Raw genomic sequence first — 25565 nt, 5'->3', positions numbered from 1 at the left:
GGGGGGAGAGGGGGAGGGGGAAAGCCCGCCGAAAAAAGCAACAACAAAAAAAATGAAGGAAGGTGGAGGTAAAGGGCCATAGAAGCGGGGAGAGAGAGAATAATGTAGTAGTAGTAGTAGTAGTGGTGGTGGTGGTGGTGGTGGTTGAGGGGGGGGGGGAGGGGAGGGGGTGGACAAGGCTGATCAACAAGACATGTGTACACATGAAGAAAATGTATACGTGGATTTGAGAAATGTGTGCACAGCGCTCCACTCCACTTCTCAATCACAACGAACCGAAAGAGAAAAAAAACGATAGAATGAGAAAGGGGCACGCGCTCGCACACACACACACACACAGATATAAATATATATAAATATATAAATATATATGTATATACATGAACATATGGATAGACGAATGAATGAATGTGGGGGTTATCCGGCAGGGGGGGGTAGGGGATGGGTGTGAGGGAGGGGGGAAGGAAGACCCCCCCCCTCCCCGAAGGGCATAGGAGCGGCGCGCCAAGCACTACAGCATCTCGTGACCATTGCGCACTCTCCCTCAAGGGCTACCTTACTACCGTTGAAGGGGGTTCCTCCAAACAGCAGCACCTTGACTCTCCGACGAAGATGGGCTGTTGCTGTCTGAGCTGTGAGTCCCTCCTCCATGCTCGATGAGTAGTTCCCCAGGGCGAACCCCAGATCTGGAGGACAGGGATGGGCTGCCACCGCTGCTGGCATGCTGCCGGTGCGCGAACGAGCCCATCGACCCCTTGTTGGTGTAGCTCTCGAGGTCAAAGAAACCATCTCTGAGGTATGCCTGCGCCACAACTTGCTTCGCCTTGCGCTGCTTGAGGCACTCGAAGCGCTGGAGGATCCGTGCTGCCAGTAGAATGTAGGCGACGAGCGTCATGAGCACAATGATCATCACGCCAACGTACCAGTGAGAAAAAAAAAGCGGCGGCTGCGGCAGCTCAAACGTTTCACGATTATATGGAACACTGTTGCTGGGGTATACGACTTCGCCGCCGGGCAGTGGTTCCGGGGTGGTCATCCACATCTCTGTGGGCAGGTGTGTGTGTGTGTATGGGGGGTCGGACCTGGAGGGGCGTGCCGAAGAACACGGAGGAGGAAGCGGTTAGCTTTAAGCTTCAGACAGCAGTGCGGCGAGTGTCGAGGGGGAACACAAAACCTTCACTCTGAGCACATCCCTTTCGTGGACTTATATACGGGAGCGGCGTTGTGGTACGCGCGGATGGCAGCACACCGGAGGAAAGTGGGGGAACACACACACACACACACACACACGCAAATAAAAAGGAGAGCAAAGCCTACAGAAGAGAGAGAGAGAGTGGGGGGGGGGGGGATTCCCTTTTTTTTTCCTCGTTTATCGTCTGCTTTTTTTTTCTTCGTTTCGCAAGGGCGACATCCACACGCCACACGGGCAGGGGGGATTGGGGAGGGAAGAATGCAGGAGGGCTCGCGTCTTTGGATATTTCGGGCATATGCAATGCCAAGGGAACGCCTCCCACCCCCAAAAGACACACACTCGCGCGCACTCGACGCGCACTCGACGCGCAATGCGCTGGCTACTCCCCACTTCTGTTGCACATTGAATAAAAAAAAATATATATATATATATATAAAGAAAAGATGTTCACCTGCTCACACGATACACGAAGTAAGGGGTTGGTTCATGTTTTTTTTTTCCATTATCGAGGGCGATCCCCTCTCCCTCTCCCCTCTCCTCCTGCAGTGTGGTGGTGCCTGTGGACGCTGTTTTTTTGATGTCTCTCTCTCTGTGTGTGTGTGTGGGGGGGGGGGGCAGATCAGCGACTCCTCCCCCTTCCCCCCCCCTCCCCTCCCATTCCTTCCCTCACATGTACAGCACTCATTTTTCAAGTGTCACTGTGAGAGAGGGGAGGGGGGGGGGAGACAAAAGTGTGATTGCCCACACACACACACACACAAAAAAAAAAAAGCAATAGCATCACAACAACACACGCACACGCGTATATGTATGTATATATTTATATAAACTGCGATGGTCATCAACACCACCACCACCCCGTCACCATGATTTGTTCACATGTCTGCTTGTATAAGGAAGTAATAACATTTTTTTTTGTCTTCTGCAAAAGAAACGATTTTAGTATCGAAAAAAAAGGGTGAGTCAGTGAGGAGTGAAAAAAAAAGTGGAGAAAGGGTAAAGCCCCGACTTCTCCCACAGCGAGCGGACAACAATCAAATTTTGTTCTGCTGGGGTAGCGCGAACACGTATGTGTGTGTGTGTATCTGCGTCATTCACAGGATAGGCAAGGTGCTGAGATATTTTCAACGCATCCCGGCCGGCCAGCCAACCCACTTTCTCCCTTCCCTCCCCCAAAAAACCAAAAAGAGGGATGCTAACATGTACGGGATCGACATGATAACGAGTTTTTGGCTTTGAAGCGACCTGCGAGGCGGGGGGGGGGGGGAGACCGAGACCCCCCCCCCTGCGGTGAGCTGACTGGGTTGGCGATAGCTGCAATCCGGGGGCTGTCAAGGCTTCGCGCTGCGCAAAGGTGCAGGGGGGGGGGAGAGGGGGAGGGGCTGCGTGTGTGCTTGAGTATGGCGTCGAGGAGCATGTCGTGATTGGGGTTGTAGTCGCTGTTAGCGCGTAAGGGGGTTCAGATGAGCGATAGCGTCGTCTTCGTTTTCTTCCGAGGACGGCGATGATTCTTCACTACTGTGGCTATAGTTGTCGCTGTAAGATGAGGTTGTATCACTGTACGAGGCAGAACGTTGAGGGTGACTCAAGCTTGACACACTCGCGCTGCCAAGCGTCCTTGTCGTCAACCATTCACCGTGATGTCCCTTGCTGCGGGGGCTCCAGTGGCCCTTTGTGGCATAGGCCGCTGGTATGACCTTCTTCGCCTGATGTTGCGATTGCATTTGAAAATTGTGCATAGTTAACAACGCCAGTAAAATGTAAAAGCCGCAGACAATACTGACAATGAGGCCGATGGATACGAACCAGTAGGTTGATAGGGGGTTCTCTGAGGGGGTAGGGAGGCTCTGTCGATGGTAAGCAACAGAGTCGGGTGGGTAGACGATGGCTGCCTCCCCCCCTGACGGTGGCAGCGTGGTGGCCCAGTCAGAAAAACTGCATAAGCCTGTTTTGGTGGAGGCCGATCCCTGTGCAACTGCCATCGTTGCGCTTGGCTTCGCGATGCACCGTAGGTGCCATGCAGCGATCATGGACAGCAGCATGACAGCGACTTTTCTACTCTGCACCCAGCGCACAAAGTCGAGAACGGTGAGTGCCATGGGGCTCCCAGACCCGGTTGGTCAACCGCGAGGCTAGAAACTGGAGAGTGGTGGGCAGTGGGCAGTGCCTTTTTTTTTTCTGGGGGAAGGGGGGGGGTCCGGTAGGCGCCGAGCGAGCAAGCGGAGGCTCTGGAGAACCCCCACGAATACCGAACACAAACAACAAGTCAGTTGTCGTGGGAGGGATGCGCAACCGCGAGTGAGTGAGTGGGCGTCCAGAAGAGAGACGTTAGGCTGTACACATACACCAATCAATGGCTGGATAGATGGATATATTTGAACTCCGCCGAGAAGTCAAGACCCCCCCCCCAAAAAAAAAAACGATTCGAGAACAACAGCATACAAATCGCACACACACACACACACAGAGACGTGCGTGTGTGCGCGTATATATATATATATAACTATATGTTGTTGGTGTTGCCTACTCCCGACAAATCTAAACACCACACATACACACACACATATATATATATATATACGGACATATGCATACACGTGAAAGCCAAAGTCAAGGAGGTGTGTGTGTGTGTGTGGTGGTGGTGGTAGAGGTGGAGTTGGGGAGAGAGGCAGTGATGCGTTCCACCATAGTACACGAGAGGAGCATGCCTCCTCGTGTGCGTGGGTTGCAGTGCCCCCTCTCCCCCCCCTTGATGGGGTGGGGGTGGGGGGGGGTGAGGGAGCGCCGAGGGAAAAGGGGGAAGGAGGGGAGAGAGAGAGCATAAAGTCTCTACAGATGGCAAATGCAGCACACCTCTTCTCCCTCTCCTTCCTCAACCCGCGTCGAGTGTGCGTGCAGACACACATCCACACTTTCACCGACGCCTCGCTTCTCTCTTTTTCTCTTTTGCGGACAGTGCGCGGAGCACCTCTCACAAATTTTTTTTTTGGGGGGTGGGGTTATGTGCGTACGTGTATATATATATAGATATATAGATTTGTCTTTCTCCTTTCGCTAAACGCAAACATGTTAAAAACCGAGGCCCAGCAGCCAGTGATGTAGCACAGCGCGCCCGTCCAGGTTTACATTGTACACATACACAGAGTGACTGCGCACAAAGGTCTTCTTGGTAGGGAAGATCTTCAATAACTCCTCCTCGAAGCGGAATAGGTCGCCCTCAATGTTCTGGATGCGCATATAAAAAGCTGGCATGAGTGTCTTGGCGTTCATGGAGTAGAGTTTACCTGGCAGGTGGCCGTTGCTGGTGCGGTGCACAAAAAAGGGGATGACGTCGACGGGGTCGGCGGGGCCTAATGGCGGCGCGTAGCCGACCGCCGAGTCGCGGCCTGCCACCGCGTAGTACGCCGGCGCATCCGGTGAATCAGAGGAGAGACTCTTGGAGGCGCGGTACACGCCCGGTGGAAGGCGCTCTCCTGGAGAGGCGGCGCCGTTCGCCTGGGTGGCGGTGCTCGGCACAGCGTGGATGTGTGCTTGAAGAGCGCGGAAGTCATGTAGCGCGTAGCGCAGCGGCAGCTTCAGCAGTTCATCGTATATGTCGGCGCGCAGCTGGCGAGACCATTTAGCGAGTGTTGGCTTTTGCAGAGGCATGCGCTGTCCGCTGAGTGACATCGCGGCTCCATCGGCCATGTGTCGTAGCTCTGGCGCGTGTGCGTAGTGGGTGGCGGCGAGGCTGTTTGCCTGCGGCGTTGGGTTAAAGTGACCGGCCGTACGCCGCCGCGGCTGCATGCCCTCTGGGACCACGTTGACAAACTGCCCGGTCGGAGAGCGGAGGTCGAGCCCGAGCGCCGGCGAGGAGCCGGTGCCGCCAAGCCACACCCACCGCACAACCGACTTGCGGAGCATCTAGAAGGATGAGGAGAAGAATGAGAGACCAAAAAGAGCGCAGTTGCAAAAAAAAAAAAATGAATGGCCCCTTCCCGAAAACAACAACAGCGCACAAATCACCAAACCAAAAAATGGAGGAAAGGGGGTGGGGTGGGGCCACCGCTTGACCCGCTTTGAGCCCGCGTGTGTGTCATGTGTGTGTGTGTGTGTGTGTGTGCGAGTGAGTTCATGTGCGCACAAGCACAAGACCCCCCCCCAAAAAAAAAAACACAGACGGATACGAGAAAGAGAGAGAGAGGAGGGAGACGTTGATGGACACGCATTTGTGTTCAACATGAAGCGCTCGATGGTTTTTACCCCCCCTTTTTTTTCCAAGAGTGTCCCTCCGACTCTAGACGCCAACCACAACAAAAAAACGTGCCCCGGCAAAAAGGCGCGCAAGCGGGTGGAAGGATCTGGTGTGTGTGTGTGGGGGAGGGGAGGGGGGGGGTGCAGACAACGCCCCAGGGTATCCAGCTCGCTGCACCCCCCCCCCCTCCCACCCACCCACCCCAGATCCTCCCGTCGCCTCCATTCCCCAAGGACGTACCACTGCAGGAGGCCACCCATACCTTCTCAGAGAGAGAGAGGGGTGTGGGGGGGGGGGGGAGAGGAAGGGAGTCGATGAATGGGAGGGAAAACACACTACAAAAAAAATAGGATGGCGCTCGTGGCGTATGTGCCAGCGTGTGTTCCTCGAGTAGGACTCCAAGAAGGGATGCCCCCACAAACACTTTTGGGAACCGAGTGCATGCTTGGTTGATCATCTCTTGATTATCTGAGTTGTGGAGTTCGTTTCCTGTAATTATGATGGCAAACATGCACCGTGTTTTCTCAATTATAAATTATATATATATATATATTATATATATATGTACGCACATGCACACACACACACACACACATATATATATATATACTACAACATGTAATATATTCGTTCCCTTTGGTTGGTGAGAGAGAGAGAGAGAGTACCCAAGTCGAGGAGAAAAAAACCACACAACTCCTCCTTATTCCACATGGATCGCCCCCCCCCCCCCTCCTCCTGTGCTACCCGAACCACCACCATCACACCCATAATAGTGTCATTTCACAACGCCAAGAACAACCAATATATATATATATATTTTTTGCCGCTATTTGCTCCACAAAAATATACATATGTGTACATGTATATATATTGGTGGACATGGGCCCGGTGTCTCCGGAGAGGAGATGGAGAAGGAGGAGGGGGAGGGGGAGGGGGGGGAGGGGGAGGAGGGGCATACAACTCTTGCTCCCCCACCTCTCCCCTCTCCTCTCACCTCCCCCACCTCTCCTCCCCAAAAACAAACATAAAGGGAGCAACCGTTGACTCAAACGGTCACACACACACACACACACACACACAACACACAACACAGACCATTGCTCAGGCAAAGGGAGAAAACACAAAATACAAAAAAAAACACGGGGAGGTCCGAATCTGTTTGCATTAAAAAAAATATATTTGGGCGTGACGTAGACGAATGTGCGTGTGTACCCCCTCCCCTGCCCTCCCCCCCCCACCCGCAAGGACGACGACGAGGGAAGTCCTGCGGTGTTTGGGGTGATGTAGCCTCGTGAAGAAGTAAATCCAAACAGATGAGCAGACAAAGTAGCATCATCACGACCCCCTATTCCATGAGAGGGGACGGAGGAGTGGGTGGGGGGGGGGGGAAGAGGCCGAGGAAGAGCATGCGCGTCGTTTACGATTTCACTTGCTCGTGCAGAAACGGGCTTTCCAAACTGTGTCCCACCCTGAGAGTTTATCGCAGTGATGGTGGTGGTGGTGGAGCGGGCCGGGGGCGTGCGGCAGTAGTCAGCGAAGGGAGGGGGCACAGAGGTCAACACCGAGGCAAAGCACACACCGCATTCGACCCATCATTCACACACCTCCTCCTCCTCCTCTCCCCCCCTCCAGAGCGGCCAAACGTGCACAGAAATGAGGTGCGACACGCTCACAGGACAACACAAATGTTCGCCTAGTGTATGCGTACACACCCGCATCGGTCCGAAAGCCAAAAATAGGAGAGGAGAGCTGTGCTTTTCGTGGTTCCACTAGTCCTCCCCCGCCCCCAAAAGACACACACACACACACACACACACACACACACACACACAGGGAGCGGGAGGTCAACATCTTTACAGCACCATGGCCGCACGCTGGCGAGAGCGCTTCTCGATTTGAGCACTGAACGTGGCTGTACCAGCCGCCGTCACGGTGCGCGTCGCAGTGCACACGTTACAGCGCAGCTCCAAACGCCGGCCATCCTTGGTGAGTGTAGTGTCAATGCGATGGCACGAGTTGCACTTGACATACTCGTCGAGGTACTTGATGAGGACGCGGTCAAAGTCCGTCTGCTTCCGGATTTCGAACTTGAGAATGAGCGCGTCGTTGCTATCGAGGTTACCCCGGATGGAGAGCTCCTTCTCGATGAAGTCCTTCACGTCTTCCATGGGGCGGTGGAAGGCGTCGCAGATACGACCAAAGTTGGCGATCACCGTTTTCTTCTTACCCATGCGCTCCAGGATGGGCACAGGCAGTTGGTTACGCTCCGTCATGGCACTGCCCTCGTTGTTCCGGTTCAGCGCCTCGAAGAGGCGGGTAAGCATCGCGTTGTAGCGGTAGCCCTCCATTGCCTCCTCCTCGGCGCTACTGCCGTTCGCCTCCGCCGCGGCCGAGCTGCTCATGGGCCCGTCCAGGAAGCGCTCTAAGCGCTGGTTCTGCTGCTGCTGCACCGTCGACTCCACCATGTGCTCCCGCTGCGCCATCATCTCTTCAATCGCCGGGCGGCTAGCGTTCTCCATGATTTTGAGCAGCTCAGCGTACGTCAGCTTATCGTAGTTGATCGCCTCCATCTCTTCAGCGAGTTTGTTCAACTGTGCCGTCGCCGCTGCCGGGGTTGACTCGGTATCGCTGGTGTCATCCTCGGTGTCTACCTCTACCGAGACGGGGGCCGGTGCCGTCACATTGGCTGCCGCCGGATCGATGTGCAGCGCCAGGTGAGGCGCGCTCACCACCGCTGCCGCCGGTGCCTTTGCACGTACGCGCGCCGGCGGCACCGGCCCCGTGGACTCCTGCACTGTAGTGGCCGTCGTTTGGGGTTCATCCTCACTGCTGCTCTCATCGCTGTCGGCGTTGCGACGACGCTGGCGGCCAACTTCGCGCGACATTTGATGTGCTCTTTAGCGGTGCTCTTGCTTTTTTTTTTGTAGTGGTTTGTTAAAGGAGGCCCGTGTGTGTGAGAGTGTGTGAGCGAGTGTGTGGAGATCTTAGCTTGACTGGGGTCTGCTGTGAGGCGAGAGAGTGACAGAACTTGGGAAGTTATGATCTTGGTGTCGTTTGTTGTTTACACCGTTGCGCGCGTTCAAGAGAATGGCAGTGGGTGGGTGGGTGGGGGGGGAAGGAGGGGACGAGGGAGTGTGAGTACGCACATAGAGACGTGCGGCCCTGCATTCACACAATGCCATTCAGGAAAACACACACACACACACACATAGATGCGCTCAATGGTTCTGACACACAAGAGGGTGCCACCGTGGGGTGGGGTGTGGGGAAACAAGGACGACGACAATGGTGTGGATGGGGAGGGGGGGGGGAGGGGGGGAGGCACACGTTTATCCCTATTCTGAGGGATACACATATGTATGACACACAACCCCTCCCCCCCCCTCCTCCTCGTCCTCCTTCCAAATTTTGGCGACGAGCAAGAGCGCTATCATTGCCACCCAGACCAATACATTCAAGTCCCTAAAGTCACAGAAAGAGAGAGGCTGCTCCGCATACACATTTGAAAGTATAGTGAACGATAGAATATTTATAAGACGAGAGTGCCTCTGCGACAGTCCCCAGCAAAAAAAAAATTGTGTGTGTGTGTATAGATATATATATATATATGTAGAGAGAGACGTGTCACTGCAGCAGCCAACATGATGTGAACGCCAAGGAGGGAGGGAGGGCGTTCTTCTCAGCATCATCTGTGGAGAGTGCCATAAGACAGAACGGAGATGGAGAATACATCTCAGTGATACGTCACCGCCAGGACACTTGCGAACCACTGCCAGGTTGTCCACAACACAGCGTCAGATCAATATCTCTCTCCCCCCAGCACCTTCTTGGTGGGCAGGCAGGATAGACCACGCGCGTCAGCTCGCCATGTCCGGCGGCGGTGGCGGTCGAAGCACCCTGTCCTCGTCGCGAATCTCCACCTTAAAACCCTCCGACGACTTCTGGTTCTTCCAGTGATGTGCGCCAGACGTGGGTCCAAGACCTTGTCGGTGTAGGTGCTCTTTGCCTGGCTGCACATCACTAAAGTTCTGGAACTGCATGCGGGACTGCTCCGGGTCGTACACCTCTTCCATGTACGTCTTCACGTCCTGACCCGTATCCTTGGGCAATGTCATGGTGTCGAACTCATAGGTGCCGGTCTTTGTAAAGTTGTGGTGCTTCTCCAACACGTAGATGGAGCGTCGACACTCCTCGATGCACTCGTCTATGAGCAGCTTCTCTGTCGCCATGGCGCGACGGCGGAAGCACATGCGGGCGTAGGCGATCATGCTGCGGCGCCGGACGCTCTTGTAGTTTATCAGGCCCTTCAGAACGTTTCGGTATAGCAGCAGCACGAGGGATTTGTGCTCTGGGGTTGGCGTGAACTCCCAGTCCGCACGCTGTCGATGTGGGTCCAGCGGGTTGCGTGGCATGTTCTGCTCGTCAAAGTGCTGCAAAAAGTTTTCAGAGTCGCGTCTCTGTTTCGCTTCGCGCGCGCGGGCGGCGCGGTGGATACTCAGGTCGTACGAGATCGGACGACGGCTCGGTCCGGTCAAGTGTTCTGCGCGCTCCATCAATATCTCGTCTATGGCCTGCATTGGGACGGTGGATCCTGGCGCGATGGCGCTGCCGACTTGGAAAGTCTGCCCGTCACTGACTCCGCACCTCCCAGTGCCGTTCATACTAGCTTGTCGATAGCTGGCGGTGCTCGTGCCCGTGCCATCCAGCGCTTCGGAGGCTTCGTTCGCCATGGGCTGGCCCACATCGTTGCTGCCGAGACCCAGAGCGCCCTCGCTGATGAAGGTGTTCTTCGCGTTGGTTCGCTGCGTCGCGGCGGCGCTGCTCCGGCCAAGCCATGAGAATAGGAGGAGGGCGCGAGAGGTCTGCAGCGGCGACAAGTGCGAAGCGGTGATATGGAGCATGCTACAATGCAGGCTATGCGAGAACGCTGTGGCGTTGGTGTCCGTGAGTTCGTGCTCTCCCCCCACCCTCTACGATTTCTCGACAGGGGCCGCCTGTGAAGGGGAGGGGGGGGGAAGGCCGGCTGAGGCGGGAGTACAACCTTCTCGTGCCCGCAACTAGCGACTGGCGGCTGTCCACTGTCACCCCCCCTCCCCCTCCCCTCTCTCTTTCGTTTCTTTGTGTGTTTGTGTGTGGCTACGGCGTTGTGCTTGTCGCACGTGCGTGTGCTTGGGCGGGGGGAGAGGGCACACAGGCGGGGCAGTCCAGAGGGAAATGATATGCCGGAACGGGTTCTCTGGGGGTAATGGGCTGATGATGATGATGATGTACCCAAACAGTCAGCCCCACCTGTGAGGAGAAAAAGCGGGGATGAGGATGGTGGTTGTATGGGAGTGAGTTTCATGGCATACACAGACACACACACACACACACACAGACACACGCATGGTGGGGTGGGGTGGGGAAGAACACGAAATGGAGATGCGCGTCATACACACACACACACACACACACAGACACACACATATAAATATATATATATATATATACTTAGAGGTCGAGCACGTTGCTGAAGAAGGGGCTCTTGAAATCAAATCGAACCTCACCGTCCACAACGCAGAAGCACTGCGTCACCTGCCACGCTGTTGGCCGTTTTGCTGGATCAACGACGAGTAGCGACACGACGAAGCTCGCTAGCGCCAGCGAGTACTTCTTCGCCATGATGTCGTTGAGCATGCGCGACGCAAACCCGTACTGCTTGGCTTCCTGTGACATGATTCTCACATCCTTGGCAACAAGACGGCACGTGGCAAGCGCATACAGCACACAGCCGAGGCTCCACACGTCACTCGCCGTGCACGTGCCTCCATGCCAGCACTCCGGTGCAATGTATGGACGAGTGCCACCGCCGCGGCTGCGGTGTGGGCAGGCGCGGGTGTCCTGGGGAATCGCCAGCCCGAAATCGGTGAGAACAATTGGTATCACCGCGCGCGTGATCTGGATCGGTGGCGGCGCCGGCGACAGCGACAGCGACGCGCTCGCTGCGGCAGGGGTGGCTGCCGCCTGGGTCGTGAGAGATAGTGGCTGCGGAGACACGGAGAGCTTGTCCACGGCGCTGTCTTGGTTGCCGTCGCCCACAGTGCTGGGGGGCGAGACAGGCACGTCAAGGTAGTCGCTCAGCTCGCCTTTGATTAAGATGTTCTCGGGTTTCAGGTCACGGTGAATGACGGGGGGATTCTGCCGATGCATGTGGTCGAGCGCCGAGGCCAGCTGGTATGCAATGGAGAGCAGCTGCGGCTCGGTGAGGGGGTTATCACTCGTGGGACCGGCTGCTGGAGCAGCCACCGTTAGCCGGGGATCGAAGTCGTGCGCGTGCTCAGCACTATCGGCGCCAGCAGCGATACGGCTTCGAGAGGTGCCGCTGCCGCCACCGGCTCCGGCCGAGAGCGCCGGATGAACGCCGGTTTGATTGGTGGCCGGCTTTACCGCCCCGGTGGCAGCCGCCGTCGCCGCCAGTGGGGATGCTGCTGTTGCCGCACCACACGAGAGCGAGGATGTGTGTGAAGAGGGCGGTGGGCTCGGCCCCAATGCGCTCGGTCCTACATGACTGCTGTGTTCATCGGTTGCGTTTTCATGGGTGAAGTGGGATGTCGTCATGCTCAGCACGCGACTGCGCGCCATCGGCTGCAACCTGGATTGCGGTTCGTGGTGGTGACTTCGCTCCAGTTGATCTTTGGTGCGAAGAGCGTACCGGCAGAGGTCGCCCATAGGATGGTACTCCATTACGAGGCACAGATAACCGGTGTCGCGGACATTCTCCAGGACGCTGCTGTTGCTGCTGCTGCACTGGCGGCGGCCACACTGTGTTGCGGTGCTCGTTGTCCTGCTGCTCTTGCGATCTTTGGCATCAGCGGCCCCGGCGCAGGGGGCGGCTACTGAGGAAGCCTCTGCAGAGATCTTTGGCGGCACACCCATCAGCGCCGCAACGGCGGCGGCCGACGCCGAGTCCACTGCGACCGTGTCCGCGTTATATGCTTTCCACAGTTTCGGGTTTCCAGCGTTGGTGTACCGCACTGACGAGTACGAGTACGATGCCGTGCCAGCTTGTCTGGCTTCGCTGTGGCTGTACTGATCTTCTTTGCTGACCTCTTCACTGACGTGGAGGTTCGACAGGGTGTACTGCGGCGATGGCGGTGGCGCACCAGAAGGATGTGGACGTGCTCTCCAGTAAATAGAAGAGCCGGCCGTCGTGCTGGGGCCTGCAGGATCAAGACCAAGGTTCATGTACAGAGTCTTCATAGGCGATGAGGCGTCATGCTGGGGTGTAGCCGTCGAGCCCGACGCGGGTAGTCGCTCTTCTCTGTACTGGGCAGAGGGCACTGTCGCGCAAGGGGCTGTGCCGGCGTCCTTCACCTTCTGTGTATCGCTGCTCAAGCCCATCCGCTCTTCTCGCTGCTCCGCGCGTGCGGCTGGAATCGCTGCCGGGAATGCCCGGGGCAGCGTCTGCGACATGGCATGGAGACCTTTCATGTCCGAGGTGGCGGGTAGCGCTGGACTTGTCGTCTGCATCAGGTTCCCATACCGAAGCGGCGCGTATGTGTGTCGAACCGCAGTCTCTGGCGCTGGTGAAGCGCTCGCCAGAGACTGCGGGGTGGTGAGGCACTCAGCAGAGTGGAGCACGGGGGCTGACATGGATGGGTGCTGTGAATTCTTGTCCAAGGTGGTCATCTCGGAGCGAGACCATTCGTTACCACTTGCTTTGCGCTTGCTGGAGATGTGAGTATCGGTGCCGCTGCCAGACTTTACGGGTCGCTGGCTCACTGCGGTGCTCGACGTTTCCAACGCCGAGGCATCTGACACCACAACAAGGGCACTGTGGCGGACCCCACCACCGGGTGCGTACGGTGCTGTGCGTGACAGCGGCACCGCTTCTCCACCGAGAGCTTGTGCCACATCGGGATTCACGGACGCACACGTCTCGGGGTTCCGTGTCAGCCCTACGGCACTGACAACGGCGGCTCCTTTTTCTGCCGTACCCGCGTCGACGGCTCCATACAATCGTGGGGCGGGGCGGTCACGATGGTGGACTGGCTGCTGGTGCGCCTGCTCGCCTGCGAGCCCGTTTACGCTGTTATGGCTGACCGTCTGGACAGAGTCCCTGCACTGGATAGAGCCTTTCACTGAACGCGAGCTGGTCGCATCGCTGCTGAGACCTTCAGATGGGGCCGTGGCTCGGAGAGGGGCGTACGAGGCCACGGACGACGACATGCTTTGCGTGTGTTGCGGCTGTTGTGGCCGTTCGTGTTGGGGCGCATACAAGGTACGTCTGGGCTGCTGGCTCGGCAGAGGCGTGGGGGTGTCAAACATCATAACGGTCATGTCACACACATTGACCGGCGATGCGTGCGAGGCGGTTCCTGGCGGGGACCCAACCACCGCTTCTGCGGGGACACCACCTTCCACCGGGGAGAGCGCAGCGCGGTCGTTAGTCATCACTGATCCAACGAGCGCCGGTGCGTCCCCGGCAGAGGCCGTCGAAAGGTTGGAGTATCGGTTGTGCGCTGTGGGGCCTCCCTCCACTGGCGCGTGGGCGTGCTGATGCGTGCACAACAACGACGACGGCAGCGGTGGCGCGGTGGTGCGGTGAATAGGCTGGATGGGTTCTTCTTGGCTGCCACTAGAGTTTGTCGTACTGGAGTGTGTATCGTCGCCGTCGCCGTCGTCGTCCTTGACATTACTGCGCAGTTCTGCCTGCCCCTTCTCCCTGGTCTTCACATCGACATCGGGGTGGCTATCGAAACGCCCGTCGAAGCAACAGTCGTTGCACAGGTTCGCGCGCGGCTGCAAGGCGGGCTTTGCCATCTCCATCGGCACGCCCTGCGTTTGTGCGTCCTCTCCTCTGCTGTGAGCACCATCGCCAGCGTCGTCGAGTCTGCCAAGCTCCCATGAGGCACCAACGCGTGAGCACACCGTCGTGCCGCGCGTGGTATGTGTCCGGCAGTGATGCGTCGTCGTCGTTGTCGCGGTAGCAGCAGCCAAGGAAGCGTGAACACTTTTGTAACCTTCGACGAGGGGTTGCACGCTGCGCTGACGAGGGGGCGGCGGGTCGTCTCGAGGAGTCGCTTGACTCCACTGTTGTCCTGGCCTCCCGGGGTGCTCGTGCTTGGCGGCGTTGACTGCAGTCAGGCGGTCGTGGATAGCGCTTGTTTCCGTAGGCAGACCGCTGGTGAGGTTTGTGCCACTTATAGAGGCGGCTCTGTCCCCGCACGGACGCGCGTGCTGCCTGTTGCATGGGCGTCCATTATTGACATTGTTGCTACTTCTGCTGCGATTGAGGCGATCCAGCTGCAACTGCGTAAACCTCGACTCGCGCGGATCGTTCGTCGCATTACTCACGCGACTGCAGTCGACATGCCCATCTCTGAGCGCGTCGGACGCTGCGGCAGGGCGCTCGCCGGAGATGTCCATGTCCAACCTGCGAACGCGTGCCCGCAGACTCAGTGGAGCACGAGCGTCATAATATGCCGGGTTTGAGGATGATGTCGGCGCGATTGCCGCCTGTTGCCCCCTGCCTTCTGAGGGGGACAGCGATTCGGTCAGGGAGTCGTCTGCGGCCGGGGGTGACGCAGATATATTTTGGAACTGGTAGCTCATAAACATATCCACGATGCGGATTACCTGGGGATGGCCTTGTAAGCGGTGCATCGTATCGCACTCCCGCAGTGCCGCCTGTCGCTGGCGGTCGTCCTGGCACAGGATATACTTGAGCGCATACTTTTTTCCCGTTGTCTTGTGCCGAACCAAGTAGACCGAAGAGAAGGCCCCCACACCGATACGCCGCAGAAGGCTGTAGCGGGACTCGTGCGTCGTGTTGTACACCACCGTGTCCTCCTCGGTGGTCGCGGTGAAAGGCGGCGGTTGGGTGCAGCAGCTACAGTATGGCGTGCTTCTGTGATTGGCATCCAGAGATGCCACCGCCGCCTCCATTTGAGCCGATCCTCCTCTAGCCGCTGCGTGTGCGGAAGAGGACTCGATTGCAGCTGTGGGCAACAACGCCGGAGATGAGGGCGGGCACGCGGGCGCTGGGAAGGATTGGTGTCGCTCGCGCGCCGCTGGGTTCCCCAAATGAGGGCTCTTCGATCGGCGTTGAAGCGTCACCGTCTTCTTACTTCTAGTCGTGTTCGCGGTGGGGGTTGTGGGGGAGATGCCAAGAGGAATGCGGCGTGCGTCGCGCAGACCCAACCTTGAGCGTAGAGTTGTAGTTATGCTGCGACGATGTCTGGCTCCGCCGTGGTGTTGTACATGGTGCCCAAGAGGCCTCCGCTGCGCATGGAGAGTTGATTTGCCGGGATGGTCGAGGGAGGAACTCACGTGCTCCACGGCTTCTCCACGTCTAGGGTAGTGAAGATGCGTGTTCTGAACTCGGCCACCCTCGACTGCTGCTGCTGCTGCTGCGACGTGCTTCAGTAAGCGCAGACTTGTGATTAACAACATGGTCGTGAGCACCAGCAGCACACAGGCAAGAGCCAAAAGTACCACAAGGGCATCATTACTGGTGCGGGTGAGCGTAGATGCCGTGTTGCTACCGCCACCACCCCCACCACTGCCACCGTTCGTCAATGAAGACGCTGCCGCTTCGTTACAGGCGAGCTTTGTGGCCTGCACGGTCGACAGCGCCGTTGCTGCAGAGGAAGACGATGGGATCGCATGTGTGGTGGAGCCTGCTAGTGATGGTGAGTCAAGGGAGGCGGCAACAGCAGCAGCAGCAGCAGAGGAGGAGGAGGAGGAGAGACCCATGGCGGCGGCACTACTGTGTCGGCGTGCGATGGGGGGAGGGGAGGTACGGCGGTGCAGCGTCAATGTTTCTTTTGATACGCCTCAGTCCCTCTCGCACATCTCCACAAGAACAATAATAGCTATACCCCGCCCCCACCCCGAAGGGATTGCTGTGGAGTGCGTCGATGAATATATGACTATATATAGTATCTATATATATGTAACTAGAACGGGCAGGAGCCGGAGGTGTGTGTGTGATGTGGTGCAGTGATGCAACCGTGTGAAGAGGGGTTCAGTGATGGCCGGGGGAAGGGAGGGAGGGAGGGAGGAGGGAGGGGGTAGTGATCGATGTAAGCTGTGTAATGCCTGTTTTTTTTTTCTTTGGGGGGGGGGAGGGGGAGGAGGAGGAAGAGGAGCTCTGCCGGCCTCGCTGTGAAACAGCAGATGTGAATGGAACACACACACACATTGTCGGGCACGCACCCAGGCATCCACGAAGGGTCGGTAGATTGGGTTGGAAAGAAGCGCAGAGGACGAAACCTGAATTACATTCCTGAGCAACATCGTAGAAAGGCGGCGTCAGAGGGGGGGGGGCGGGGCGGAGAGGGGGCTGCTGCTATTGGTGTCGAAGCAGGAGCTCCCACTATATGTATATATAGTGTGTGTGTGTGTGTATGTGTGTGTATTGACATCCAAAGTGTCAGAGGATTGATCTCTCTCTCTCTCTCTCCCCCACCCCCAGCCACACCACTTTTCGAGGGGGGAACACATGCATCCTGGCCGGAGATATTGTATGCCACATATACATACAGGGGAGGGGGGAAGCGTATAAATATGTATGTATATATAAACACACACGCACACACACACACACATACATACGTGTACAAAGCCAACCGTGTAGGTCCGTCAGGTGGTGGTAGGGCGGGCGACGACAAGTATCCCCCCTCCTCCTCCATGTGATGTCATTTTCTTCTCATGATCACCACCGACACAACGCCATGCGAGCCACGCGCTCGTCTAGAATAACGGCGGATGGAGGGTCACTTGCGCTGCTCATGTGACGCCCATGTAAAGGCTGGCCTTGCTGCGCGACGGGGTACTCCGTCTTCTCATCAGTGAAACCGGCACTACCACCATGAGTATTTCTGGATGTATCCGTGGCTGAGGCGGCTTCGATCACGAGACGCAATCGATCTACGATGTCGCTGGCGCTTGGACGCCGTGCCGCGACGGGTGACAGCATACTCGAAAGGGTGGCCGCTAACGGGTGAGAGTAGCCCGCATCACGAAAAGCCCGCATCACTTCATCCTCAAGCGCACATGAGCGGGGCCAGCGGAGCCGGTCATCGGCAGCTTCGTCAAAGTTCCTCGGGGCCACGCCGTCGCCCGCATCGCCACCCAAATACCGCGGATCCGCGTTGCCATTGCAGGTCCAGTCGTTGCTACCGCGGTCGCCAGACGGGACTCCCGCAATTGAAAGGCTGTAGAGGTCCCCGAGGAGTGCCGCAAACGCGCGCTGGGCAAACCGCGACGCACCCGTGCAGGTCAACATGGCTGGCGATAGCGTCTCGACAGCAGACTTGTGTGCGCTACGTTGAGAGCTATCGGCTGCGGCCCAATCGGACTTATTTGGGGTCTTCGTCATTGTGGACGAAGAGGCTTGCTGCTGCTGCTGTTGCTGCTGCTGACGCCTGTCCAGGGCGTCGACACACATACCGTAGAGAAGTATCCCAACGCTCCACACGTCACTCGCCGTGTCCATCGCCAGTATCCGTCGGATGAGCAGCTCATAGACACCTGAGCTGCTGTGGCTTCCTCCCCCACCCCCGGAATCGCCCCCTCCCGCCAACGGTCGACTACCGCTGTTACCGTTGCTGTACGTTTGGCGATCTACATCGTGATGGCGAGGATGCAGCGTATTGTTTGCAGACGCCAACGGCGGGCAGCCGGGGCCGGTCTCGGGGAGAAGAACCGGTGACATTCCCTGGGGAGACGAGGAGGAAGACGCACCAGCAGGCGAGGAGGTCAATTTGGAACAGACAGGTGGCTCGGGCGAGGTCGACGGCGGTTGGTGATGGCTAACACTGCCCCCGCCGTGACAGACACCTTCCACGACGATGGTGCTCGGCGGCAGTTGTATCGCCTCGTCCAAGACACAGTTTTGACCTGGCATGGCGGCTGCTGCGACTAGGGCGTTTGGTATTGAGAGGTCCGCCATCGTCACGGCAGCCATGTGCTGCTGAGAAGGAGCGCGGCGTTGGGTGCGACGGCTGCGCGACACGCGAGTGAGCCCTTCCGCCTTCCACATGGCAGAGGTCAGTGCGCTCACTTCTTCGCGGGTGAAGATGTCGTCCTCCTCGACCTCGAGCACCACTTCTTCGTCGTCCATGTCTTCGCCCGCGCACGGGTTGGTGTGCGGTTGCGGTTGCTGGTTCTCGGGATGTACACTCAGAGTTTGCTTGTCCCCCTCTGTGGCGCTCGTTGCAATCTCGTCGCCGGGAGCTCCGGTCCGGAGGCTGGCCAAGCCTACAGGTGGAAACGAGGCAGATCCTCGTGAAACACCACCGCTGCCTTGACGGCAATCGCGGCGAGAGCTCCTCGCCCACTGCTCTCTCCGGCTGTGAGTGAGGGAGAGCGATGACAGCGGCTGTGCTGACGAGCTGGACGCGGCGAAGTCGAGAGCGGGACCCCTATCATAGTGGCCTGCGTCAGACTGCGTCAACGTGCACAGTCGCCCCCACAGCAGCTCTGGTGCAACGTGCGGGGGCACCTCGATGAAGGCAAACAGAAAATGGGCCAACGCTGCGATGCAGTCATCGGATGGCACGGCGTCGCCGCCCCTGGTCGTGTCAGATCGACGCAGCCAGCAGAGTCCAGCGGGGGTTTGCCGAAGTGTGGAGTGGGTTGTGTTCCCAAAACATCCCCGTAGCCGCTGTGGCAGCTGTATCGTCAACCACCACGACATACCGCCGTCCGTGAGACTGATTGGCAGGTAGGGTTGCGTACTGAGCAAGCACCGGTCCTCCACCTCTTCTGGCCGCAGCGGCTTGTATTCTTGTGGCTGTCCACTCTTCAGCGCACCGTGTGAGTCGGTCGCGACAGACGGTGGCACTGCCGCGTCACCACGGTTCAAAAGCGGCGAAGGCACCAAAGGTGTCAGAGACTGCGAGACGGGCGATCCCGTACGCCGAATAACAGCGGCGGCGGCGGCGGCCACCAAACTGTTTGTACGCCAGAAGGGCGTATGCACCGCTGGTGGTCGTGGATCAGCTACAGTGCTCGGCACACTAGGACCGTCCCCTCTGCGACCACCTCCTTCGCTCGCCGGCTGCATGTAAGGCGGGTGTGCGGTGGCAGCGGTGGCCATGTCTGAATACATCGTTGCGTCCGCGTACCTGCCGTGACCGCTGCTCACACCCATTCCTATCCCTGCTCGTGTCACTGTCGGTACTGGGGCGACTACGCGACGGCGCGCCACCGAGAAGGTGGCCGGCTCTCGAAGAAGAACGTTCGTCTGTTTGATGTTGCCGTGCAGGATCGGGGGCGACTGTGCGTGCAGCAGCTGAAGCCCCGTACACACTTGGAAAAGGACAGAGCAGAGAAGTGATTCGGTCCAGCAATGGTGCACGGTCGCGATAGGTGCCCAACACGTGGTGGTGGTGGCGGAGCTGTGGCTGGTGTACCGGCAAGTGTCGAGGGTGCCCGTCGTGCTCGCCTCCTCTGCGGGAGGCAGCTGAGCCTGCTGGCAGCTCAAAATATGTCCAGCGAGATCGCCGTGGTGTTCGTAGGGCATGACCAGACAAAGGCTCCACGGACTGGCGGAAGAGGGCGGAAGCGGGTTTATGCAGGCAGCCCAGCACACGCGTGGAGCTGACTGCGCGAGAAAGCTCTGTTGCACTGATGGCGCCGTCACGTTTTGGCCTTGTTGAGCCACGTCTACACGTGTGGTGCTCGGGCCGGGCCATAGGTGCCTGCGATTCCATTCCACCGCGGCACGTGACACACCTGGGGGCGTCAAGCGGTCGCCGCGGCCATCGTGCGCGTGCTGGCTACAACTGTTGCCGTGCTTTTTCTGATGGAGAACGCTCACCTCGTACGACACAAACAAATCCTCCGGCAGCAGCAAGAAGAGTGAGAGGACAACGTTCACCTCATGGGCGTCGAGCCAAGCGCAACTGCCGACGTCGTCGTCGTCGTCGTCATCGTCGTCTCCATGGATCATGCGAGCCGCGTTCACGGGAAGGGAGAGTGACGGTGGTGCCGGACACCCTGTGTGGCTCATCGCAGAAAAGGTGGCCGCATTGCTGCTTCCTCCCTTTTTCAGCAACGGTACGGCAGCACCTCCGGCGTCTGCGGCCGGTGCCTCGAGCGTCGTCGCACCATCGCCACTGCTTCCAGTGCTGCTCACCAAGTCGTGAGGGGGGCCGCGTAGTGCCTGGGTCGGCACGTGCGATGGTTGAAGCGTGTTATCACCCGACACCGATGACATGGCCGATGGGCGGCATCGTCGGTGCGAGTGACGCGATGCGGCGGCGGCGGCGGCGTTGCGGTGCGGTCGATACACCCCTGCTGCACCCAACGCTGCCGTGACCGCGTCCGCATGAAGGTCTCGAAGCCGTTCACACAGGCGCGTTATAACGGCACGGGTGGCGTCGTCGGGGCACTGAGTGTACTTGATCACCACAGCCGTGTTCTGGTCGTGCCGTGCGACCCACAGTGACGAGTTGGCAGTGGCCGAGGGTCGTGTGGTCGCCGAGCTCAAGCAGGTTGGACCACGTGTGGGGAATGCTACTGGGAACAACGGCGGTCGCGAGAGGGCAGGCGGGTGCATGACGGCACTCGCGGGGTTGCCCAGGGCCCGCACCCCTCCACCGATGCCAGCGGCCGCGCCCCCTAATTTATGCGGCTGCGGGGGCGCCTTGCGAAGCGCGAGAAAGCACAGCGAGTGTTCCCCTTGGCCGATTCGCGACAGCACTCGATACCGGTGCTGGTGCAAGCGCAGTACCTCTGACGCCGCCGCCAGCATGCGTTCTTCACTCTGCTCTTGCGCACTGTCCAGGGCCTGGAGGAACTCGGCGTATGTTGAAAGCATGTACACACCAGTCTTGTCGGCGCCCTCAGCTGCATCACCCCTGTGAAGCATCCACGACTCGCCCAGCCCAGTGCCGTTGACATCACCGCTGCCACCATAAAGGCGCTTGCGTCGACTTCGTCCGTTGCGTCTTGTGCCGCCATTGCCGTTGGTCATGGAGCTCGCATGCTGCTCACCTGCGCCAGGGCCGTGATCGAGTAGGTTCACGAGCAGGCCATCGTCTGGCACGTGATCAAGTCGCGCGACGAGGAGTACCGCCACCAGCAATGTCACGACCGCCACGCCAACGGTGAGCAAGAAGAGCGGGGAGCTGGTGGTCTGATCGGCAGGGTCGCGCGTCGGAGAGGGAGTCGGGGAGGGTGTCGGTGGGTTGGTGGGGCTGTTGTCCAGGATGCGCAGTGGCATCATCGGATTCAAGATGGAGAAGGACCGCTGCGTGCGGCACACCGACCACGAGGTGGGTTGTACCATGTAGCCAAAGCACACATACACTGGGGTTGTGCTGCCGCTCGCGCTGAAGAGAATCGTTGCATTCGGGGCACCGTTGTAAGCGCTGTCGAGTGTCCCAGCGGTGTTGCCGACGCAATCGCGACGACTGCTGAGTCGGACGGCGCAGACCACATTGTCCTCGCGTCCGAGCAGATTCCCCTCCCAAGTGCAGTACCGAGTGTAGTCGACGTCTGGAAACGACAGATGGACGGTACCCTCGGTGGTGGTCTTTAGGGTGAGCGCATCGGGCCACACAGGCGTCGGCATCTTCACAGCGAGTACCTCGGGGTTGTTGCTGTCATAGCTCATGTCTGGCAGCTGCCGCTGCGCCCAGCGCAGTGCTGGCACCCGACGAACAACGACATCTGAGTAGTCGAGAGGTGCAGCGCGGCCACTGCCCAATGTGCCCAGACGACTTTCAGATGCACCGTGGGCTGCCTTTGTGACGGCCCCGGCGGCCGCCTCTGTCCACAAATCTTCGCCACCGAGGGCGTAGTAGAGGAGAACCGTGTCGGTCGTGACGGTTTCATTTGACGCCGCAGAAGTGTCAGGTGGAAGGGCGTGGGGCACTGCGATGAGCGCCGGTCGCATCCATGCATAGCGGTACACCGGCGGCGGGAGCGTCGATGTCGGTATTGAGGATGACGAGGCTGAGGCCGCCTGCGACGACGACGACGAGGACGACGAGGTTGTATCAAACAGCGCATCAGCAGTGCTGCTGGTGCTCACATCCGTGGACGTGTCGTGACGGTAGCAGCTGTGGCTACCGGCCTTGGGGTCGTGATGCACCTCTGCCGCTTTACTTTCACCAGTACTCTTGTGGCGTGTCGCACCTTCGCAACCCACGCTGGCATGTGCCGCCGGTTTCTTTTTGGCTTTACACGTCAGGCTCAGCGCCGCTGGCGCACGAGCGAGATCCCGCAGTGACGTCGCTCGGACATCCAACACCGCCACGTTATCTAGGTTGTGATCAGCCAGCACCACTTGGCCACCAAACACGGCCACGTGGCAGCCGTTCACTGAGAGGAGAATGTCGTCCACTAGGGCGCTCGGTAGCGCGGATGGGTCTACTGGCGAGGCGCAGATGGTTGTCCCAGTCCGTAGCGCATTCAGAGGCGAGGCGCGTGCAGCGCGGGCGAAGTTGTTCGGCTCGAAGAACAGGAGATCAAACAAGTAGGGTATCGCTGGCTGCAGCAACGCCGGCGACGACACTGGCTGCGACGGTGGCGGATCGGAGGTGGGGTGACGCGACATGTTCCTGTGCGCTGTCTTCACCGTGTTGGGTGGGGGTGCCGGCGGCTCACCATTCGCATCTGCTTCGTTGCTTCGCTGAACGTGGTGAGCCTCTGGCGTTGCCTCGCTTTTTTTAGTTGCCGCGGCTGCGGCGCCCCTCTCGTATGTCCAGCCACCTGCGACGGCGGCAAACCCAGTTGACGTCGCCACAGATGGCTGCAGCACGGGAACGTTCAAGGCGGCGACATTGGTGTCATACTGACGCGTGACGACATCGAAGGAGTCCACACTGGCCGTGACGCGCTGTGCAGAAAGCAGGAAGCCTCCAATAATTAACACTTTGTTTTCAGTGGCCAGGACCGTGCAGCTGGCGTTGACGCGCACCCGATTGGCAGGCACTTCAAAGTAGGTCAAATTTACAGCCGGCGGCTCTGGTGTGTCGCCGGTGCGCGTCCCCGAGGGTGAGGCCCCTGAGGGGTAGAAGGCCACCACCGGCGCGTAGGCCGCTTGCAGTGCCTGCCGCTCTTCCTTTTTCATATTGTAAATCTCTTCCGGCGACTGCGTGCTCATGGTGCAGCTGCGCACAACGTAGATGCTGTCGGTGAGGGTGACGGCAGCGTAGCGGCCAGCAAAGCCAAGCCCGGCCGGTAGTGTGAGTGCCGACAGTGCTGAGATGGTGCCCAACTCAACATTCAACGCGATTACGCGCTCATGGTATGGCGAGCCGGCTGCGGATGCAGTGCCTTCCATGGTCGTGCCGGAGTTGCCCACAGGTGTGGCACAGGTCGCCGTGACGCAGCCGCCGAGAAGCACCATGCTGTTATTAAGCACGGCGATGGCTGGATAGAAGACGGGGTAGGGCAAGAGCGATTCGTTGAGCGTGCGCCACGGTGCGGCTGGGGTGGCTGGAGGCAAAGGGCTCGTGAGAGGCGAGGAGGAGGGGGCCATCTGCATCGAAGCCGTAATGTAGGCTGGCGGTACGGCAAGGAGGAAGACCGCAACTGCCAAGAGGAAGCGAAAGACGAGGCGGCCACGATGACATGGAGGCCATCGTGGCCCGTGACTGCTGCTCGTGGCGTTTCTCGAGCGTAGGGGGGTTGTCTTCAAATGGGCGACCGCCGGCACATCTTTGATGTAGACTCGCGAGGTGCGCATGAGCGAACTGAGATAACGTTTGCAATCACACAGTAGGGGAGTCTGAACAAACACCAATGGACGCTCAAGAGCCGTAAAGAGGGGGAGTGGGGGGGGGTGGTGGTGGTGGGGGACTTCTATGTATTGATGGTTGTGTGTCGACAGCGGCAGGACGCATCAACACGCAATATAATACGAGCAATGAGTGACGACTGTATCGAAGTGGTGATCAGTGATGAGCACAAGCGGGTTCCCCGCCCCCTCCCTTCCCTCACGTTCAAAACAGCAGAAAAAAAAAGAGCAACCACACCACCAACACAATTGAGGTTACCTTACTTTTCTCCTTCGTGTGTGTGTGTGTGTGCGCGCGCGCACGTGCGTCCACGAGAGAGAGAGATAATATTTTGATTGTGTGTCAAATGAGATTCGCTTGCCTGAGGAAGCGTTATGAATGGTGACGACGTTTGATACGGTAGAGAAAAGGGGAGGGGGTAACGCATGTGCGTGTGTGTGGCCGACGCAACGGCGATACAGGGTGCAGCGCTTCTCGATATAGCGGCCACGGTATGCAAGTCGCACCTTCGCAGGCCAGATCCAGGCCGAGCGGCTCAGAGGAGGTTAGAGAGGGGGAGGAAGGGAGGGAGGGAGGGAGGGGGGGGGGCGAAGTGGGTGCCGATCAGCGAGAGTGCGACATGAGGAGAGGGGAGCCGTGCGTGCGCAAGCAGAAAGGTGGAGTTGACGGTGGGGTGTTGGCACGGGTGGCAAAGCGACGTGTCGTGATGCCCTAATAAGTCTTGTAATGGCATCCAGCATACAAAGCGATGGCCTGGCGAAGAGAGAGACGGGGGAGGGGGGAGGGAGGAAGGGCACGCGCAGTGTGATGAGGACTAAAAAAAAGGGAAAGCTTCGGGATGCTCGCGAAGGGCAACCATGTTTGTCATTACTCCAACAACTCTTCTTTTTTTTTTTGCTGCAAATGTAGATCATTTTCAGATTCGCTTGCGCTGGCCCCACATACCTAGGCCCTATGACACCTTTATTATACTGTGACCTTCGGCCCTACCATCCATGGTCAGACACACACACACACACACACTGAGACGTTTCGCTCGTGTTTGGTAGGCGCGTCGCGTGAATCCATAACATTAGTCGTCGGCGAGAAAAAAAAATTAAGATCGCAAGGCTCCCCCGAAAAAAAAGGGGGGTGGGGTAGCCCCTCTCAGTTCACCGAAAGAGGAGGAGGAGGAGGGGGGGGTGATGGTGGTGGTGACCAGAGATAGGCAGACTCTTCAGCGCTTTCTCTTTTTATATTCGGCGTGCCTGTGTGTGTTTTGCCGTGATGGGCACCGCGTCTCGGGGGAGGGAGAGAGGGGACAATGAGGGAGGGGTGGGTGGGCGCAGGGTGAATGAGCGCATAGCCAGACCAACATGAACAACAACAACAAAAAAGGAATAACAAAATATAGGCATGT

The 25565-nt window shown here is 58.4% G+C and overlaps 7 protein-coding genes across 7 annotated transcripts; all 7 read right to left on the bottom strand.

Annotated features, from left to right (window-relative positions):
• Positions 1-559: 559 nt before the first annotated feature.
• Positions 560-1042, bottom strand: JKF63_07882 (uncharacterized protein; the record flags this gene model as incomplete). Its single annotated transcript, XM_067903810.1, has 1 exon — positions 560-1042. One exon carries the CDS (start codon positions 1040-1042, stop codon positions 560-562), a length of 483 nt encoding a protein of 160 aa, XP_067759282.1.
• A 1592-nt stretch (positions 1043-2634) lies between these two features.
• On the bottom strand, positions 2635-3291 carry JKF63_07881 (uncharacterized protein; the record flags this gene model as incomplete). The annotated part of the gene is made up of 1 exon (XM_067903809.1): positions 2635-3291. The coding sequence occupies one exon, from the start codon at positions 3289-3291 to the stop codon at positions 2635-2637; it is 657 nt and encodes a 218-aa protein (XP_067759281.1).
• A 970-nt stretch (positions 3292-4261) lies between these two features.
• JKF63_07880 (uncharacterized protein) lies at positions 4262-5095 on the bottom strand (the record flags this gene model as incomplete). Its single annotated transcript, XM_067903808.1, has 1 exon — positions 4262-5095. The coding sequence occupies one exon, from the start codon at positions 5093-5095 to the stop codon at positions 4262-4264; it is 834 nt and encodes a 277-aa protein (XP_067759280.1).
• A 2184-nt stretch (positions 5096-7279) lies between these two features.
• On the bottom strand, positions 7280-8311 carry JKF63_07879 (uncharacterized protein; the record flags this gene model as incomplete). Its single annotated transcript, XM_067903807.1, has 1 exon — positions 7280-8311. The coding sequence occupies one exon, from the start codon at positions 8309-8311 to the stop codon at positions 7280-7282; it is 1032 nt and encodes a 343-aa protein (XP_067759279.1).
• Positions 8312-9283: 972 nt separating this feature from the next.
• JKF63_07878 (uncharacterized protein) lies at positions 9284-10327 on the bottom strand (the record flags this gene model as incomplete). Its single annotated transcript, XM_067903806.1, has 1 exon — positions 9284-10327. One exon carries the CDS (start codon positions 10325-10327, stop codon positions 9284-9286), a length of 1044 nt encoding a protein of 347 aa, XP_067759278.1.
• Positions 10328-10916: 589 nt separating this feature from the next.
• Positions 10917-15353, bottom strand: JKF63_07877 (uncharacterized protein; the record flags this gene model as incomplete). The annotated part of the gene is made up of 1 exon (XM_067903805.1): positions 10917-15353. One exon carries the CDS (start codon positions 15351-15353, stop codon positions 10917-10919), a length of 4437 nt encoding a protein of 1478 aa, XP_067759277.1.
• Positions 15354-17124: 1771 nt separating this feature from the next.
• JKF63_07876 (uncharacterized protein) lies at positions 17125-23913 on the bottom strand (the record flags this gene model as incomplete). Its single annotated transcript, XM_067903804.1, has 1 exon — positions 17125-23913. One exon carries the CDS (start codon positions 23911-23913, stop codon positions 17125-17127), a length of 6789 nt encoding a protein of 2262 aa, XP_067759276.1.
• Between the last annotated feature and the right edge of the window lie 1652 nt (positions 23914-25565).

The sequence above is a fragment of the Porcisia hertigi genome, chromosome 8 (genome assembly GCF_017918235.1).
Source record: "Porcisia hertigi strain C119 chromosome 8, whole genome shotgun sequence".
NCBI lineage: Eukaryota > Euglenozoa > Kinetoplastea > Trypanosomatida > Trypanosomatidae > Porcisia > Porcisia hertigi.
The sequence above is the reverse complement of the archived record's forward strand: the minus strand, read 5'-3'. Positions and strand labels throughout refer to the sequence as shown.